The sequence below is a fragment of the Podarcis cretensis genome (genome assembly GCF_951804945.1).
Source record: "Podarcis cretensis genome assembly, chromosome: 17".
NCBI lineage: Eukaryota > Metazoa > Chordata > Lepidosauria > Squamata > Lacertidae > Podarcis > Podarcis cretensis.
The window spans coordinates 12,678,646-12,695,381 of record NC_137187.1 but is presented as its reverse complement, the minus strand read 5'-3'; the positions used below and the strand labels follow the sequence as shown (position 1 = coordinate 12,695,381).

The following is a 16,736-nucleotide window of genomic DNA, read 5'->3' as shown; positions in this document are numbered from 1 at the left end:
CTAAGAAATGGCTTCCGTATTACATTTGCTGTTGCTTTTGCACTGATAATGAGCTTTTTAATCCTCACGGGTAGAAGAAAGTGTTAGCTGAGTGGCACATCACAAAAAAGTGTGTGTGTTTAATTAGTTGCTAGTAAAATGGACCTTAGTGTGAGAAGAGTCTCTATGCTGCAGAGCCCTCTGAGTGGCTGTTTGTGCTCTGTGCACAGAGCCATATAGTGCCGCTGGGTGTTCTGCTTTCTGAAGGCTAGGCCGCTCAATGATAGAGGCATGTTTACGTGCACTCTCTGTGGACGAGGTTTTTGAGCAGGCTTCCTCAACCTCGGCCCTCCAGATGTTTTTGGCCTACAACTCCCATTATCCCTAGCTAGCAGGACCAGTGGTCAGGGATGATGGGAACTGTAGTCTCAAAACATCTGGAGGGCCAAAGTTGAGGAAGACTGTTTTTGAGCCTCTCTTTATCTGCACAGTGTTCTTGGTTAAGCTAACTGTAGGACCAAATCTTGGAGACATTGGCTCTTTTTAATACCTGGATGGGCATGCAGTATGTTCAGTCAACTGCTTGGAACTTAAATACTGTATGTGCTATTAGCAAGAACCTATTTTGCCTGGTATACGAAGTAGACGGGATAAGCCTTGGTCCCAGTTTCGGTGAATCCCTTCTACCTGTGGCAAAATATTTAAAGAAGTGGATTAATCTCTCCATGACTTTGCCAGTTTCCCATAAGCATGGAGATTTTGATGTTGGGAAATATCCAAACTTATGACCTTCCCTATCCTAGCGGTGTGCAGTAGTACAGACACAGGAACACTGTGCCACATATTCTGTCAAAGGGCCAGATATAAAGTAATCTGAAGCTTGCCACTTCAAGCACTAGGAATCTTTTAAAACTGTAAATAGCATTTGCTCACAGTTACCCATTGTTCGCCTTCTCTTCCTCTCTGTCTTGCTGACAGCTAGAATTTAGATTGTAAGCTTCTCTGGGCAGGGACCTCTCTGTCTGTCTGCCCTGCTTATGTTACCTTATAAAGTTCGGTGCACAGTAATAGTGCAATATAAACAAACCTTTAGTGCAGATGAGTTGATAGGCAATCTATAGCCATTGTGTCAGCTGCAGGCCTCTCCCAGTGTATTATTGGTACAATGGAAGGCATGCACGCTGGCTCAGGAATCTGGGTGGGTATGTGTCGCCATTGCCATGGACAGTCTGTTAATCTTATTCATTATTAGAATAAGCCTTCAGCTCATTTAAGGAAATTCGAAGATCTGCCTTGGAACCACCAAGGCTAGAAGTGTAAGCAAATGCTGAACTAGCTGTCATAAGAAGCTTAACTCCGCATTTTCTATTTGCTGTTGGACTGTCTTATCAACAAAGGCTTTTGGATTTCATTTTACTTTCTCTTATTAAGCCTGTGTGGTGGAAGAAAATAAGTTAACAGATAGGTGGGGCTTCTCTGCGCTTTGATGTACAGCTTCAAGGCATGGGGCACTCAGTCCTATCTCCTAATGAAAAGTACGGCGGGGGGGGGGGGGCGGAATGAAAGCTTTTAGCTTAAGTATCTTGAGTGCTGGCAGCACAGCTTCCCGGTTCTGCATGTTGTAACAGAATGAAAGCTAGGGCTGAACTAATCTTCCCAGGGGAAGTTAGCAAGCCAGATTTACTTGGAAATTGGAACATAAGCTAAATATACCTCACATTTCCCCCAACTGAATGTGCTTTTAAGCTTGGCTGTGTTGTCAGTTGCTAGTTGGACATTTGTTTCTGTTTACCTATATTTTTAATTTATTTGTGCTATTTATACTATGCCTACTAACCAAACTCAATAGATATCAAAGCCTTTAACGTTCTTCTGTTCCTTAGGATTTTGCAGTTTGATGCACTTGTAATGTGTACCTTTTAGAAATGTATTAGTCAGCGTCTCCTATATTGGCTGAATTTCCACATAAAGCCATGTTTTGGCAGTGCTGTGTGGATGAGCTTCAGCAGTATGCTGTGCTTGCCTGCTCTTTCCTTCCACTTGAACCCGGGATCCCTAAGCTTCATAACAAGCCGGGGGAATATGATCTGCAGACCATGATGCATTTTCAAGAAGTCCTTGAGACCACAAGAGAAATCGAGGAATATGTTAAAAGACCTTTCGCAAGCAGAGGCCAAAATAAAATCACCTTTAAATAGCAGTGCTTTGACTGACACACAACTTTGTGATGTGTGCTAGACATTTCGCCCTGTCCGTCCACCATGCGTGTTTAGTGCAGCTGCATTCAAGTTCTGAATTGAGAAGCTTTTAAAGGCAACTCCCACATGGTTGCTGTAACGTGGAGAGAGAAAAAGAATTATTACATGTTAGGGCACAGAGAACAGGCAAAGGAGAATAGCGGCCTTCAAGACAATGGGGTTTAACAATTGCTCGATGTGGCAGCCTGTGCTGATTCATTAGGATAAGTCATGCTGTCAATAGAAGCAAAAAATGTTTAAAAAGGTAAAGGAAACCTGGAAGAACTCTGAGCAGCCAATAGGTGTCCCCTTTGAGCTGCTGTGAGTTCAGTATGGTATTCAGAACAGCATGTTTTTGCAGCTTCTTGGTTCAAAGGTAGCTCAGGCTCCAAATGATACGGTCAACAACAACTTAGCAACCCCCATTTATATGCTCAGGGCAGGTTGGGGATCAACTGACTTGCATGGGAGACAAAATGGGCTGCAACTAGGGAGGCATGGTTGAAGAGAGGCAGAATACATAACAGATTGCAGCTCTTAGTACTGAGTGGGGCCTGCTGGAAACTGAGCTTTTTTTGTGGCCTGTGCAAACCCACCTTCCGTTTTGTTCTTGCTCACACTAGAGTGTGACAAAGAGACTGAACCTAGGAACTGACTTTACGTACTTATTTTTATATTGCACTGTGCTTGTGGCTGAGTAGGTGTGATAGCTAAGCTCACTGTGCAGTTACTTAAAGCAGTTTGCAATCCAGTTTATGCAGCGGAACAGGAAGTTTGTTGGATGTGCAGAGATCAAAATCTCACATGGGGTGGCTTATGACTGAGAACAGGTCCAAGAAGAGAAACTAAGGGAGACTTAAGAGCAAGAATTTGAAAGGAAGGTGCAGAGTAAGGAATGGACTGAGAGATGAAGGGATCAGTGGAGAATGAGGTTTGAGGACAAGGAAAGAGGAGACAAAGAATTGATGCAGTGTGATAACATGGGAAACACAACAGTGCTAAAACAAGTTTTATAAGTTCACTAAAGTTATTAGCCTCCGTAATGTTTTGCTAGCCTGGTGGGGGCTGACAGAAGAGGGTTGGAGAGCTACATTTCCTCCTTTAGTAGCAGCCCGTTTGGTTTCCATGTTAGGTACAGAGGAGGGATCCTCACTTACCAACTTGAAATGCCTGATCACCTATGGTTACCGGGCTAGTATTTAAATGCAAATCTCTTTGTGTGGATGTTTTGAAAAACCAACGACCCCAATATCTTTATTAAATATTGTATGATCAAACAAAAACGGGAAAGGGAAGGTTTAATAACTCCAGAACTCTGTGGAACGTGGTCCCCTAATAATAGAGGTCAGGTTTTCTTACTTGCAATTGAATTGATGTGCTTAATCTCCTTTTTGAGCTTCTGTTCTTGTGCTACTTGCCCTTCTAGCTTTTATATGAAGTGTTCTTGGTTTGCTGTTTGCCTTGTTAGAAAACTCCAATACAATATATGTTATAATAATAATAATAATTCCAGAACGGTTGAATGTGAAAGGAACAATAACATCTGTGAGGCACTTGAGATGAAGAGGGGCTAAATACTGTGGAGAAAGAGAATGTGAAATGCTAGGGAGACTGTTGAGGGACAGGGTAGAAGAAGGAAGTGGAACAAAGTAGGCTGTGGCCTGAAAAGGCATAAATCTGAGGAAATTATTTTTTGGGGTGGGGACGTGAAGAACAGCAGAACCAAAGGGTAAGTGGGACCGAGACAGAATTACACATAAGGGGTTAGAGGTAGGAGAAGTTGTGCTTTCTTGAATGAAGTGGATGGGCAAGGGGAGGAACTGGAGATTGGGGGGGGGGGTAGGGATAGGTTTCCTTTGAGGAGAATTTATCGACCTGAATATTGGAATTTTGCCACAGAAGGGTTTGTGACCTGGCCATCTTAAGGGGCCAGAGTGTGGACTAGGAAGCAGTGAGCGATGGCGGGGGCTGAATGTCACAGACTGGCTTGAAGTAGCCAGCGCATACTTTAACTCTAGACTTCCAACATTCATGTACACTTGCATGCAAAATACCTATCAGTATCATGGGCAGGTTGGTGTTGAGGGAAGGGCTTTTTACTATGAAGACTTCCAGCAGAAACAGTTTGCCCCATACACGAAATTTTATTGCGATCCCCTGAAGGATCCCTGACAGTGAGGGTTAGGTCGCACAGAGTCAGGGATCCGTGGCAATTTTTTGCCGTTAGGACAGTAGCGTTCCCTCCTCCCTCAGAACTCGACGGTTGCCTTTGGCGACTGTTCCTGTTCCCTGCCTCAATTATTTCAGCTACTGGAAATCAGGCCATGTCACACCACATCCACTTAGTCCCATCTTGAGTTCTCTGTTTTGGTCATGCTAGGGGCACGCAGTGTGAGAAAAGAGACCACTTCCCTTTTTGGTGCTTTACTACTCTTGTGTAACGATATACCGTTCCTCACACGTTTAAGTCCTCAGATATATGTGAATTTATCTCAGGTAAACACAGGTGAGAGGATTTCAAGCTCCCTTCAGCCAGGAGAGTTGTCCTCAAAACAAATGAAGAAAATGGCCTCAGTCAGAGGGAGCCTCTCTAAACCTAAGGCACAATATCTCAATATCTGCCTGCTCTCTATCGAAGCCAGTAATCCGATAAAGGTTTATGTCTTTGTGGCCTGTCCTGTTACGGTGCTGATGGGTCCCATTGACCACCGCTTATCAGGGCTTCCACATCTGGAACCAGTACGAAGTGGCAAAGTAATGTTCTTACTCCTGCTAACTTCCAACCCACCTGCTTCCAAGTTTCTCTCATTCTCCTCAGGAAAGACAGTAGCCACTGTAAGGAGAACGAGAGAAGTGGTTTGGGACGCAGGCAGGCACATGAATGAGTTTAGGTGCCCAATCCCAGGAAACAGCAGGTAGAGCTTGTGTGTGTGTGTGTGTGTGTGTGCCTCTGCCTCCCTGTCTATCTCCTCACAGGGGCCATTGCGTTTCCTGAGGGAAAAAACAAGTCAGTTGCATGCATGAGCTCAGAGGCCCAAGCATGGAGCACAGCTGTAAGAGCATCATGGGGTCCTTCAGAAATCTGCTCCAGTTGCTGAGTTGCTTCACTCTGTGACTAGGCCTCCAAGCTCGTGTGTGTTTTTATCCGCCTTCCATTCTTTTAGGGGATAGTAGGAACAGCTGCGTCCCTACTATTTCTGTGTGTGGCACTGGTGCCGGCTCGCCAGTTGCAGCTTCGTCACGCTGGCCACGTGACCTGGAAGTGTCTTCAGACGGTGCCGGCTCCTGGCCTCTTGAGCGAGATGAGCGCGCAACCCTAGAGTCGGTCACGACTGGCCCGTACGGGCAGGGGTACCTTTACCTTTACCTTAGGAACAGCTGCAGAGCAAAACCCAGGCAACATCAAGGCAGGGTCTGCTAGATGCACCCTCCCTTCTGCTCACAACCTGGCCCCTATGGTCTTGGGCCAGCTGGTCTCTTTCCCACCTTTATTCTGTTCTAGTTGCAAAGGAATCTCCTCCACAATATCCCTCCTATTCCTACAAATGGCACAGATCGGCTCATAGCGGCTGTCAGACCCCTCTCCTCCTGGAAACGTATAACCCCTCTGTGCCACTATTTTGGTATTCAGCAGGGAGCTCACAGAGGGAGATAAAAAGTTTGATTCTCCCCATCCTTGGTCCCACATATAAGACCCAAACCCTGAGAAAAGACAACTCTAGTCTACATAAAAAGGTTTTCCTACTTAGGCTTAGCTGATCAAATTTATTTTCTGCCTTTCTTCCAGGGACCTTAGGGCAGCATACATAGGGCTACCCCATTCCAGCATTACCACAGTCTTAGATGGTAAAATAGGCTGAGAATGATTTGCCCAAGGCTGCCTAGTGAGCTTGGTGGCTTAGTGGAGACTGAAGACTGCTTGTGTGAGAAAAGACTTTGGCTAGCTGCTGCCGACTGACCAGTAATGGCCAGCAGGTACCAATACGGTAATTGTTTTTCCAAGTTGCTTCAGTGCTTCCAACAGAAGCAACGCAGAAGATAGCACATCTTCTCCTTGAAGACATCTTCTTAAATCTTGTGTGTGTTTATTGTTCCGGAGAGGGGCCAGACATAGAACTCGAAGCCTGCACCAGGCCACAAAACTACTACCTATTTAGTAAATTCAGTACTGATAGTGCCCTCTTCATTGACCCATTTCTGCTGTCCTTGAGTGTCCTTCGTGTATTTGATCTAGGTAAGGAACATAGGAAGTTTCCTTATACAGTGGTACCTCGGGTTACATATGCTTCAGGTTACATACACTTCAGGTTACAGACTCCACTAACCCAGAAATAGTACCTCTGGTTAAGAACTTTGCTTCAGGATGAGAACAGAAATCGTGCTGCGGCGTGGCGGCAGTGGGAGGCCCCATTAGATAAAGTGGTGCTTCAGGTTAAGAACACTTTCAGGTTAAGAACAGACCTCCAGAAATGAATTAAGTTCTTAACCTGAGGTACCACTGTACAAGAATTGTCTGTCCTTTCTGGCCGCGGAGTTCATGCAGGGGTCTATTCCAGCCTTACCTGGAGATGCCAAGGAATGCAAATTACGACGTTTGACTCCCATCAGTTTAGAAATATTTTTTAACTTTAACATGGACTTGAAGCGTCAAACGGGTTGGTAAGCATATCTGATAGCTAGTGGATGTACAGAGGACCAGATTGGAGAAACCAGCTGGTCCTTTGAAAGCCAAGATATGAGCAAGAGGACCAGAGCTCAGCAGGAAACGGATTTTCTGTCTCAATACTGAAGAATCGCTTTGCATCTTTTTTTTTTTTTATAGATGCCAGGTAGATTTTAGATCAGAGGCCAATTGCCTAAGTGTGTGTGTGTGGTCGTTTATGAAGCTCTGACGGCTGTGGTGCAAAGCAGAGCCAGGCTCTAAATGTTGGTTAGAGATCAGCTGATCGACAGGAGGGGTGATGTGTGGCAGTAATGTTATCCAATCCTTTAAATGAATGAGCAGAAGGGGACCAACCTTTTTCTCCATGCGGTTCAGCTGTTAGGGGCTGAGTTTCAGGGAGAGGGGGGCTTGAGAGGCGAAGCCGCTCTGTGAAAGTGAGTCACATGGCTTTGAAATTAAAAAGACTGATTAGTAGTAGCTTGTGGGCTAAGGAGTCCCTATGGGCTCCTTTGTGTCTGGGTGTTTCTCTCTGCCTGGCCTTTCAGCTGCTGACCTTGGCTACGTTCAGTAAGTCTGCGCCCAAACTCTGCATGGCTTCAGTGTACTTGCTGTGACATTGGGGCGGGGGGGGGGGAAGCAGTGTTCTTTTGATCGCAAGGTGGGAGAGGCATGGCTGGGAGAGAGAGAGGCCTTGGCTGCTCTGAAATCAGTTAGCATGCATGTTTTATGTAGGATCTTGGCTGAGTTTCCCCTAAAGGGCGAGGTTGTTTTTGAAAAGGGGAACTCTCTCTTAAACATAGTTCGGTTACTATGTGATCTCACTTCCAAATAAGGTGCAGCATCCAACAAAAGAGTTGGGAGCTAAAGAGAGAGAGAACCTGCTATTTCTGGAAGGATATTTCCACTCTTGTGTTTCTGTTTCTGTTTTGTTTTGCCTTGGAGTTCGATAGCTAGCATTTGAAGAGACAGGGCAGCTATTGCAGGAGGTTTAGCCATCGCCAGCTTCGGCTCATTGAATGGATATGAGCCAGCTTTTTATAGGATGCACAGATAAGATATAGATACACACACGTCCCCCCCCCCTCAGCAAATTGATCCAGATCTGCTCCTATGGTTGCCATCCCAGAAATGAAAAAGGGAGGGGGCAGGGGAATGAATGATGTCTGTGGTGTTTAGAGGCCACTTAGGGGTATAAAAAGGGGAATTTGGGCCTTGTCTCACCACCAGTACAGACACATGATATTTTGCACCCTCTTCTCTTTAATTAAGATAGGATTAAAGTCTACTTGGAATGTCTTCTGTTCAAGCCTCACTGGAAGGAAGCCTGTCTGTGGCTAGTACAACAGTTGTATATCTTGTTTTTTAAAAAAAACAGCTTTGAGACCTACATGGTTTAAAGCGGGATACATTAAAAAAATAAAAATAACGACACGTATGCAATTAATTCAGTATCTCTTCTGAGCCTCAGAGCAAGTCTGTTTTACCTTAGGGCAATTCCATTGTTCTGCACATGTTTCCTATCTATTAAGAATGCAATAAGAGTCCCACTGGATCAAACCAGGATTCATCTAGTCTAGCAGCCTCTGTGACAGCTGCAGGGCAATCTGACTTTGGGAAACTGACAAGCAGGGCATGAAATCAACAACCCCTTTCCTGTTCTTTGGCTCCAGCAGCTGGTACTTGGAGGTATACAAACTCTGAAGTGGATGTATGAATATTAGGAGGTGGGACTCTGTGTGTGTACGTACGGACATGTACTTACATGGCGTTATAGGCACCTAGGAGCAGAGGATATGGAGATGTGTATGTGTATGTGTACACAAGCAGGATGTGAAAGTGGTGTAGGAGATGACAAACTGAGACCCAATTTCTCACTGGTTATTGTTTTGCGTCCTAGCTCAGATGAAATAGGCAACTTTTTCATGCACACACTTAAATAAAATGAAGTGACAACTTTTGATGTAGGCTGGGAATACAGCATGTGTTGCAGGGCAGGAAGGCAGATAGAAGAACCTGCCTTATTCAGAGTTAGAATGATGGCCTGCATCTAGTTCACTGGTCTTCAGTTCGTGGGTCAAGACTCACTACAGGGTCACAACCTGACCTAAGGTGGTTTACAACACAGCAGCAGCACTACTACCCCACGTATACCGTATTTTTTGCACCATAACACTCACTTTTTTCCTCCTAGAAAGTAAGGGGAAATGTCTGTGCGTGTTATGGAGGGAATGCCTACGGGTGGCATGCCTACGGATTTTCCTCCTCTAAAAATTACGTGCGTGTTGTGGTCAGGTGCGTGTTATAGAGCGAAAAATACGGTATTTGGTGAACTATTAAAATATGGGTACCCAAATGCACATTTGAGTTAAAGGTGAACCCCAGGTCTGAAATGGTTGAAGACTACAGTGGTACCTCAGGTTACATACACTTCAGGTTACATATGCTTTAGGTTACAGACTCCGCTAACCCAAAAATAGTGCTTCAGGTTAAGAATTTTGCTTCAGGATGAGAACAGAAATCATGTTCCGGCAGCGCGGCAGCAGCAGGAGGCCCCATTAGCTAAAGTGGTGCTTCAGGTTAAGAACAGTTTCAGGTTAAGAACAGACCTCCGGAACGAATTAAGTACTTAACCCGAGGTACCACTGTACTGCTGAATTTCTTCCTGCCTTGTACCCCAGTTCAACTTTGAAGGGGGAGGGAGAGGGGTTTATGTGTATGTTTCATATATTTGTTTATAAAGTACTGGTTACATGCATGATATTTTACAACGCAAGATAAACACAAAATAATATATATATATTTTAAAAATGGACTGCCTCAAGGTTCCTTCTGTTCCTTCCTAATGAGAAATGTGACGTTCTAATGTTTTATGTGGAAGAAACATAGAGGAAGGAGGGATGGAAGAGAGAAGGATAACATATACCATCCGTTAGATTTAGCTGTAGTTTTTGGATACAGGCAGCATTTATGTGGGGGTTACGTTCCAAGGCACTGCGCATTTAAGTGAAATTGTGTACAGTGGTACCTCGGGTTAAGTACTTAATTCGTTCTGGAGGTCCGTTCTTAACCTGAAAATGTTCTTAACCTGAAGCACCACTTTAGCTAATGGGGCCTCCTGCTACCGCCGTGACTCCGGAGCACAATTTCTGTTCTCATCCTGAAGCAAAGTTCTTAACCTGAAGCACTATTTCTGGGTTAGCGGAGTCTGTAACCTGAAGCGTATGTAACCTGAGGTACCACTGTATATTGGTAACACCACTGGAAAAGCTTGCAAATGCCCTCTAAACTTCCTTGCTCAAACCTCAACTCTCCATAGGCTTCAAAGGTTAGTGCGAAGGATCCCTAGAAATACTGCATATTCTATCTTCACAGCAACCCTGTGAGGTAGGTTAAGCTGAGGGGGACCTTAGGACCGCCACACACACTTCATGCCTAATCAGTCAGGGTTGTTGTGAGGATGGTGGGAGTAAGAGCACAGTGCCCGCTACCTTGAGCTTCCCAAAGGAAAGGTGGGGCGTAAATAATTGGGGGCTATACAGAAGAGGCAGCTTTTAAGATGGGCTTTCAAAGAACAGTGAGCAGTAGTACCATTTGAGGAAGGGAGATTTGGGGTGAAGAGACAGGAAGGGAGAATTGATAGAGTTGTTTGAGAGCAGGTGAGAACAGAAAATAGCTCAGGCTTTTTAGTGAGAAAAATAGAAATATTAATACTATCTATAACAAGGGAGTGAAATTCCTAGGTGGGAAAACTGCTCCAGCTTTGTAGAATCCCAGTACCTTTCAATCTCTGCAGCATAGCTCTTTTCATCTGTCTTTTAGTGAGACGCTAGTCAAACTGGTGCATGCAGGCTCAGAATTTAACAGCGTGGCTTCTCTGATCCATTAGTTAGGTCTGTCAGTAAAAAAAAAGAAAAATGCCACAACCCTTTGCATTCTTGCTAGTTAACTCTGCTGTTCTCAGCTGTCTACCTAGAGTGATAGCTGCAATCACTTGCGCTGAAATTCAGGGTTCTCCTTTCTCCCCACCCCTCCAAACTTAGCGTGACCGCTAGGAACCAGTATTCAAGCTGTTTGGCTGCATAGCTGATAAAGAAGCTGATTTGCAAAGTGGAAAGGTTAGTTTGCTGGAGCTGCTAGTGTTTTTTTTTTTTTTTTTAAGAGTTATGCATCCGGCAAGCATGAGATGTTTATATTCCATTATGCCCCCCTCCCTTCCCCCTTCGGGAAAAAACACCACCACCTATTTGAAAAGGAATTGTAAATGCTGTATTTTTGGAGCAGCTGTTTCTCTCCTCTTGAGGACAGAATTTAATCCAGAAGCAATTGTATAAATAGCTTGAGCTACTCTTTGTTCTGGTCTCCAAATGGTTAAAGGGAATGTTAAGTGGGGGGGGTCAGGGGTGACTTCATTGTATATTGTGCTTGATTGAAGCAGGTCTGTCGGAGGGATGTTATGTTAGGGAACTAGGAAGAAGGGGAAGGAAGTCCTTAAATTTGTTTTAAGTTTTGATTCCCACTCCCCAAGGGATGCATAGAACAGAAACTTGTGTATGATGTGTGTTTATTCCTCATCGGTGGAGAGAAAAGAATTGCTGAGCAGATAAAATGCACTGATAACACGTTTGTCAAGGGCATAGTTACCGGCTGACCATTTTCCAAGCCAGGTAATTAGATATTTCCCTACTTCTTTTTCAGTTAACTGTGATTTAGCAGGAAAATAATGCAATTTTACTCTGAGAATCAGCCTAAGACATGCTGCTTTTGAAAATCAAGTTTGTGACTATAAAGTCAAGAACGGTGTCTATATCTAGCAATGCGTTAACAATGCATTGTGAGATAATTAAAATGTTGTTGTCCCTGCACCGTTTAAGGTTTCATTTCTAAATCCGCTTGCTAGGGAGTAAGCACCATTGGAGATAGTGTGACTTAACCACTTTGAGGTTGTATATAAATCCTTGTGTTTATATGCAGTTAATTCAGATGAATCATTAGGGATTAGTGAAGCTGCCAAGGCCCATAATTACTTTCTACTATTTACCTGGGCCTAAGATGCCATGAATTCTCCTTTTAGCTGATCTCTGATAGCCTGCTGATAGATTTCAATAAGCTTGACCCCATAATGCTATACAGCCTTATATTGCCCTGCCAATTGTAAATTAAATAAAACCTTAAATTCTTCTTCTTACAATTACCTTGTTTTTCTTATGATTGAGAGATGCACAATGTATACATGATGAAGTTCTTGCACATATAGACACAATTCCACTTCGGGAAGTGTGGTGCAAATGGTACAGAGGCTGTTCATATAAACAAGAATTTGTTTTACACATGATTCTATCAAACCTTTCAAAAATTAGATTTTAAGGAGCAGCAAACTGTCATTATCAGTAAAATATCAAACAAACTGCCCATTGTGGCAAGAGTTGTGTTTATTGGTTTAATCCTGCTTTCATGCATGGGATAGCTTTGATCCTCTTATCATAGTTATCCTATAAAGTTAGGCTTTGCGTCCACTAATCTAGACACCCACTAAGGTGATTGAGAGTGTGTGGCTGGACACTTAATAGATGTACCTGGATGAAACAGTACCTGCCACTCTGGGCAGGTCCCAACAAAATATTAAAAACATGATAAAACCTCAAACATTAAAAACTTCCCTGTAGAGGGCTGCCTTCAGATGCCTTCTAAAAGTCATATACTGTGGTTGTTTATCTGTTTGACATCTGATGGGAGGGCGTTCCACAGGGCGGGCGCCACTACTGAGAAGGCCCTCTGCCTGGCTCCCTGTAACTTTGCTTCTTGCAGTGAGGGAACTGCCAGAAATATAAATAAGTATAAATCTGCTCATTAATTAGGGATTTTCTCCTGTTTTACTTGCTGGCTGCTAATAGAAACCAGTGCTTAAAAATGTTTTAAGTATATATATTTGTCAGAGAGAAAGCGGAGGAAGGGAGGAGGATGTTGGCGTAGTGAGTCCATGATTCTCTTGGGCTACAGCAAAGCAGACAGACCTCAGATGTGTGCCAGCACACCTTAGTATGACTTGACAGAGTCAGTTAAAAAACTAGTAATTAAAAGGTGATTATATCGTACATATTTAAAAAGATAGAAACAGAGACAAACTGTTAAAAGTGTCTATAAGGGAGTGAGAGTGAAGGTCTTGCATTTTGGGGCCTAGTTTGTGTTAAATAATGAAGGGATCCCAAGAGGCGCCGCTTATCCCAATTGTCTCATCTCAGTGCAGGTAATTCTGTGTGTCTCATCAGGTTCAGTGCCCGAATTATCTAAGTTACCATTTAAAATATTGCAATACAGGTAAGAATTTATATTGGCAACATTATTTAAACATGCACCCTAAAAGCAAACTCATTGCCTATAAGAGTGTAGTGCAGGGGTCCTCAAACGTTTTCAGCAGGGGGTCGGTCCACGGTCCCTCAGACCTTGTGGGGGGTCAGACTATATTTTTTTTTGGGGGGGGAAGAACGGCAGCGGAGGGATAATGAGCTGTGTGTGAAAGGGCTCCAGAGAGGGGCTGGCAGCAACAAAGCCCAGCCCTCTTCCTCCTCTAGGCAGGGCAGGGAGAAGCCAGGAGGAGGGAGGGAGGAGGCGCCGCCACTGTGTGAGGGAGAGGGAAAGAATGTGCATGCTGGCGATCCACACAGCGATTCCCGGACCGTCCGCGGGCCGGATTTAGAAGGCAATTGGGCCTGATCAGCCTGCGGGCCTTAGTTTGCCGACCTATGGTGTAGTGTACCAACAATTCTAAATAAAACAAACAAACACACGTGCCCCAGCTACCAATATGCAGGAAACACAGCAGTAAGGAGTTAAGGGTCGGTCCGTCTGTCCACCTCAAATTTAGCCTGCTTTTCCCTGCAGCAGCATACAGTAGCTGACGTTTGAGCCTTACAAACAACCCTTTGAGGTAGGTTTGCTTAGCCTGAGACACTTCACCATAGCAACTCACCTTGCATCCTGTTAGACTTGAGGCTTTTCAGGTGTGGATGAGAATGCTTTGTAAGCCAGAATGCGTAAGTTATTTTAAAGGAAACCTATAACTGTTCCTTTGCAGTGTGGTGAGTTCAGCAGGTTGGTGCGGTTCTTTCTCTCTCTCCTCTCACCCTCCCCGTCCCCTCCTTGTCATTGTCTTTTTGGCAGATTTCCACTGTGTGAGTGAGTGAGTGAATGGCACAGAAGTTCTGTTCATAGGCTGATAGGCGCAGAGCGACTTTGCAGCATTATTCTGGAGTTGTGTGTGGGAGCAGCTGGGTCACTCCTATCACAGAAGCGTGAGCTTCTTCAAAGCATACCTACTGAAGGCCATTTTCGTGTAGGACTTCAAAGTGCAGCATCGAATGGTGTGTAAGCCAGGTTAACGCAGGGTAATGCAATTTGTCAAATACTGAGAGTGGGGATTTGTTTACCGTCTTGATTCTTTTTTCAAGAGAAAAAATTAATTAACAGGGAAGTCTTTGCTTCGCATCTGATGAATTTCCATGCTATGCAGAAGCCTCCTCAGTCTGTCATGTTGATTGTCACATGCGACATTCTTGCGCATATGGCGTTCTATCTGAATGCTGCAACTGTTGGTAGGATATTTGCAACTAAAGATAAATTGCAGGGTGTGTTCTTTTAATCTTTTATATGAAACAAGTTTCAAGTTCACAATTTTGAAAGCAGAACTTTATTTTTGCTGTGAGAGCTGTTCCGAGAATATTCACACTGATCAGAGGCATTCAGATGTTTTTCAGACCAATCCCATAAAATGAAACAATAAAAAATAAACAAAAAGAGAGAGAACTGTCCTTCATAACACTATGCCTTGACTGATTGTGAGGGGGAAATACTGCACACTTTTTGGAAGGCAAAGATGCAGAGCTAATCAGATGGTTGCAAGCTTTGACCTGGCCACTGATTAAAAATCTGGATGTCTAAAACTTTGAGGGGATCAGCAGTTGTTTTTAGTTTTTGTTCAGTATTTTTTTTACTGTAATTTAATTTTTTTAAAGATGCCTTTAACACTTTTTATCCAGCCTTTCTGCCTAGTTTTATAACATTTCAAAAGATGATGTGTCCCCAGAACAGGGAAAAGCGAGGGAGGGGGTTATCAAGGACATGTGTGTATACACATCTATGCTAGGAAGTAAATAGACACATTCAGCACTGCTGGACATGCTAGCATACAGTTATCAAAGAGTTCCATATGGGCTAGTCTTCCATATTGGTTTCTATTCACTCTGCCAAATGGTCAAAAAACTCCTTTGCTAGTCTGTTGCTTTCTGGTTGAGTACAGAGGCGTGGTAGAATCATAGAATTGTAGGGTTGGAAAGGGACCCCAGGGGTCATCTAGTCCAACCCCCACTCCATTTCTTCTCCATTCCACTGAGAAGTGGAGAGAAGCAATTCTGAATTTGAATCCACCCTTCGTTCTTCCACCGGGCTGAAGAGTAAGACAAATTAGCTCTTCCATACCCACTTCAATTCTCAGGTACTCCAGCAATGAAGAAGCGCATCTGAAATAATCATATCTTCATGGGCATTTTTGCAAATCTCAAATAGCATCTCAGTTAGCTGAAATGCAAATCCACTCATTTATTTATTCTGTGTGGGCTGATTCCTGGGACAATGCAAATGTGTATTCTGTTATTGCTGGCTGTAATCCAAGCGCCTGGCTCCTGGCAGCAACACTGAGCGATGGCCACACAGTGCTGTTGTGGCCGCGGCGGCAACAAAGGCATGTTTTTCAGGCCGCTTTACAAGAGTTGCAGCCTGTCAGCCCATATGAACAGGTGGCAGACTTTTTTTGTTGTTATTCTTTTGCATTTGGTGCTACGAGGCACCTAGATATTTGATGCTGGCCCCCAGGAATGTGTCGGTGTGGGTTTTCTTTGGACAAGTTCTATGCATTGCTACGTCCTAGGAATTTCAAACATTTTTTCCTGGATTATAGATATAAACACAAAGGTGCCTGGTAAGTAACCAGACTCCCTAGAACTCACATCCTGCTTGTGAGCTTCCCAGAAGCATCTGTCGGACTCCTGCTAGAAATGGAAAGCTGGGTTAGATAGGACTTTGGTTTGAGCCAGCAAGGCATTTCTTATATTCAGAAATACAAATTTATTTGAGGCGTTCCAGTTTCCTCACTGTGGGCTTTCCCCCTTCCCTTATTTTATCACACTTGGATTCCACATTTTGCCCAAGGAGCTCAGGGTAGTGTGTGCCCCTTATTTATACATACAACAACCTTGTGATGTAGGTAGAGAAAATAAGGTGTGCTTTGCCCAGAAACTTGAATACAGGCCTCGTTAAGTTCAGATCCAGTGTGCCATGCTAGAGAGTATGCTCAAAACAAAAAGGAATAGTTTAAATGATTTCCACAATGTATGCATATTTATTTGAGAATTTATAGACTCCCCTTCTAATAGGTGTGCATATTTGGCGTGGCTTGCATTCAATAAAATAATGTGATTTCATGGTAAGTTCACCACAGAAAATATAGGCTGGAAGACAAAAGTTATCACCAAACAGCAGAAGACTGGAAGGGAAAGGAGATTCCAGGTAAACACCCGGAAGAACTTTCTGGCAGTAAAAGCTGTTTGATAGTGGAACAGACCCCTGTGAGAGGTGATGGACTCTACTTCCTTGGAGGTTTTTTTTGGCAGAGATTGAATGGTCACCTGTCATGTATGATCTAGTTGAGATTCCTGTGATGTAGGGGTTAAAAGGTAAAGGTAAGGGTACCCTTGACTGTTAGGTCCAGTCGCGGACGACTCTGGGGTTGTGTGCTCATCTTGCTCTATACGCCAAAGGAGCCGGCGTTTTTTCGCAGACAGCTTCCGGGTCATGTGGCAGCATGC

The 16,736-nt window shown here is 44.0% G+C and overlaps 1 protein-coding gene and 1 long non-coding RNA gene across 6 annotated transcripts in view; one reads left to right on the top strand and one right to left on the bottom strand.

Annotated features, from left to right (window-relative positions):
• Positions 1–16,736, top strand: part of PSD3 (pleckstrin and Sec7 domain containing 3) — a 152,137-nt gene that overhangs the window by 35,316 nt on the left and 100,085 nt on the right. The window contains exon 1 of one of the 5 annotated variants that reach the window (XM_079959229.1): positions 7,364–7,446. The exons of 3 other annotated variants lie outside the window; for them this stretch is intronic. In XM_079959229.1, coding sequence (XP_079815355.1) covers positions 7,379–7,446 — 68 coding nt within the window. In that variant the 5' untranslated portion in view covers positions 7,364–7,378. Of the gene's footprint in view, positions 1–7,363; positions 7,447–11,449; positions 11,544–16,736 lie in introns of those variants that run through there. One more of the 5 variants, XM_079959230.1, reaches the window with a different exon arrangement.
• Positions 9–16,718, bottom strand: LOC307206640. Its single transcript, XR_013834447.1, has 3 exons — positions 15,879–16,718; positions 10,657–10,771; positions 9–2,310 (listed from the first exon to the last, which is right to left on the bottom strand). It is a non-coding gene; the product is annotated as an uncharacterized lncRNA (long non-coding RNA).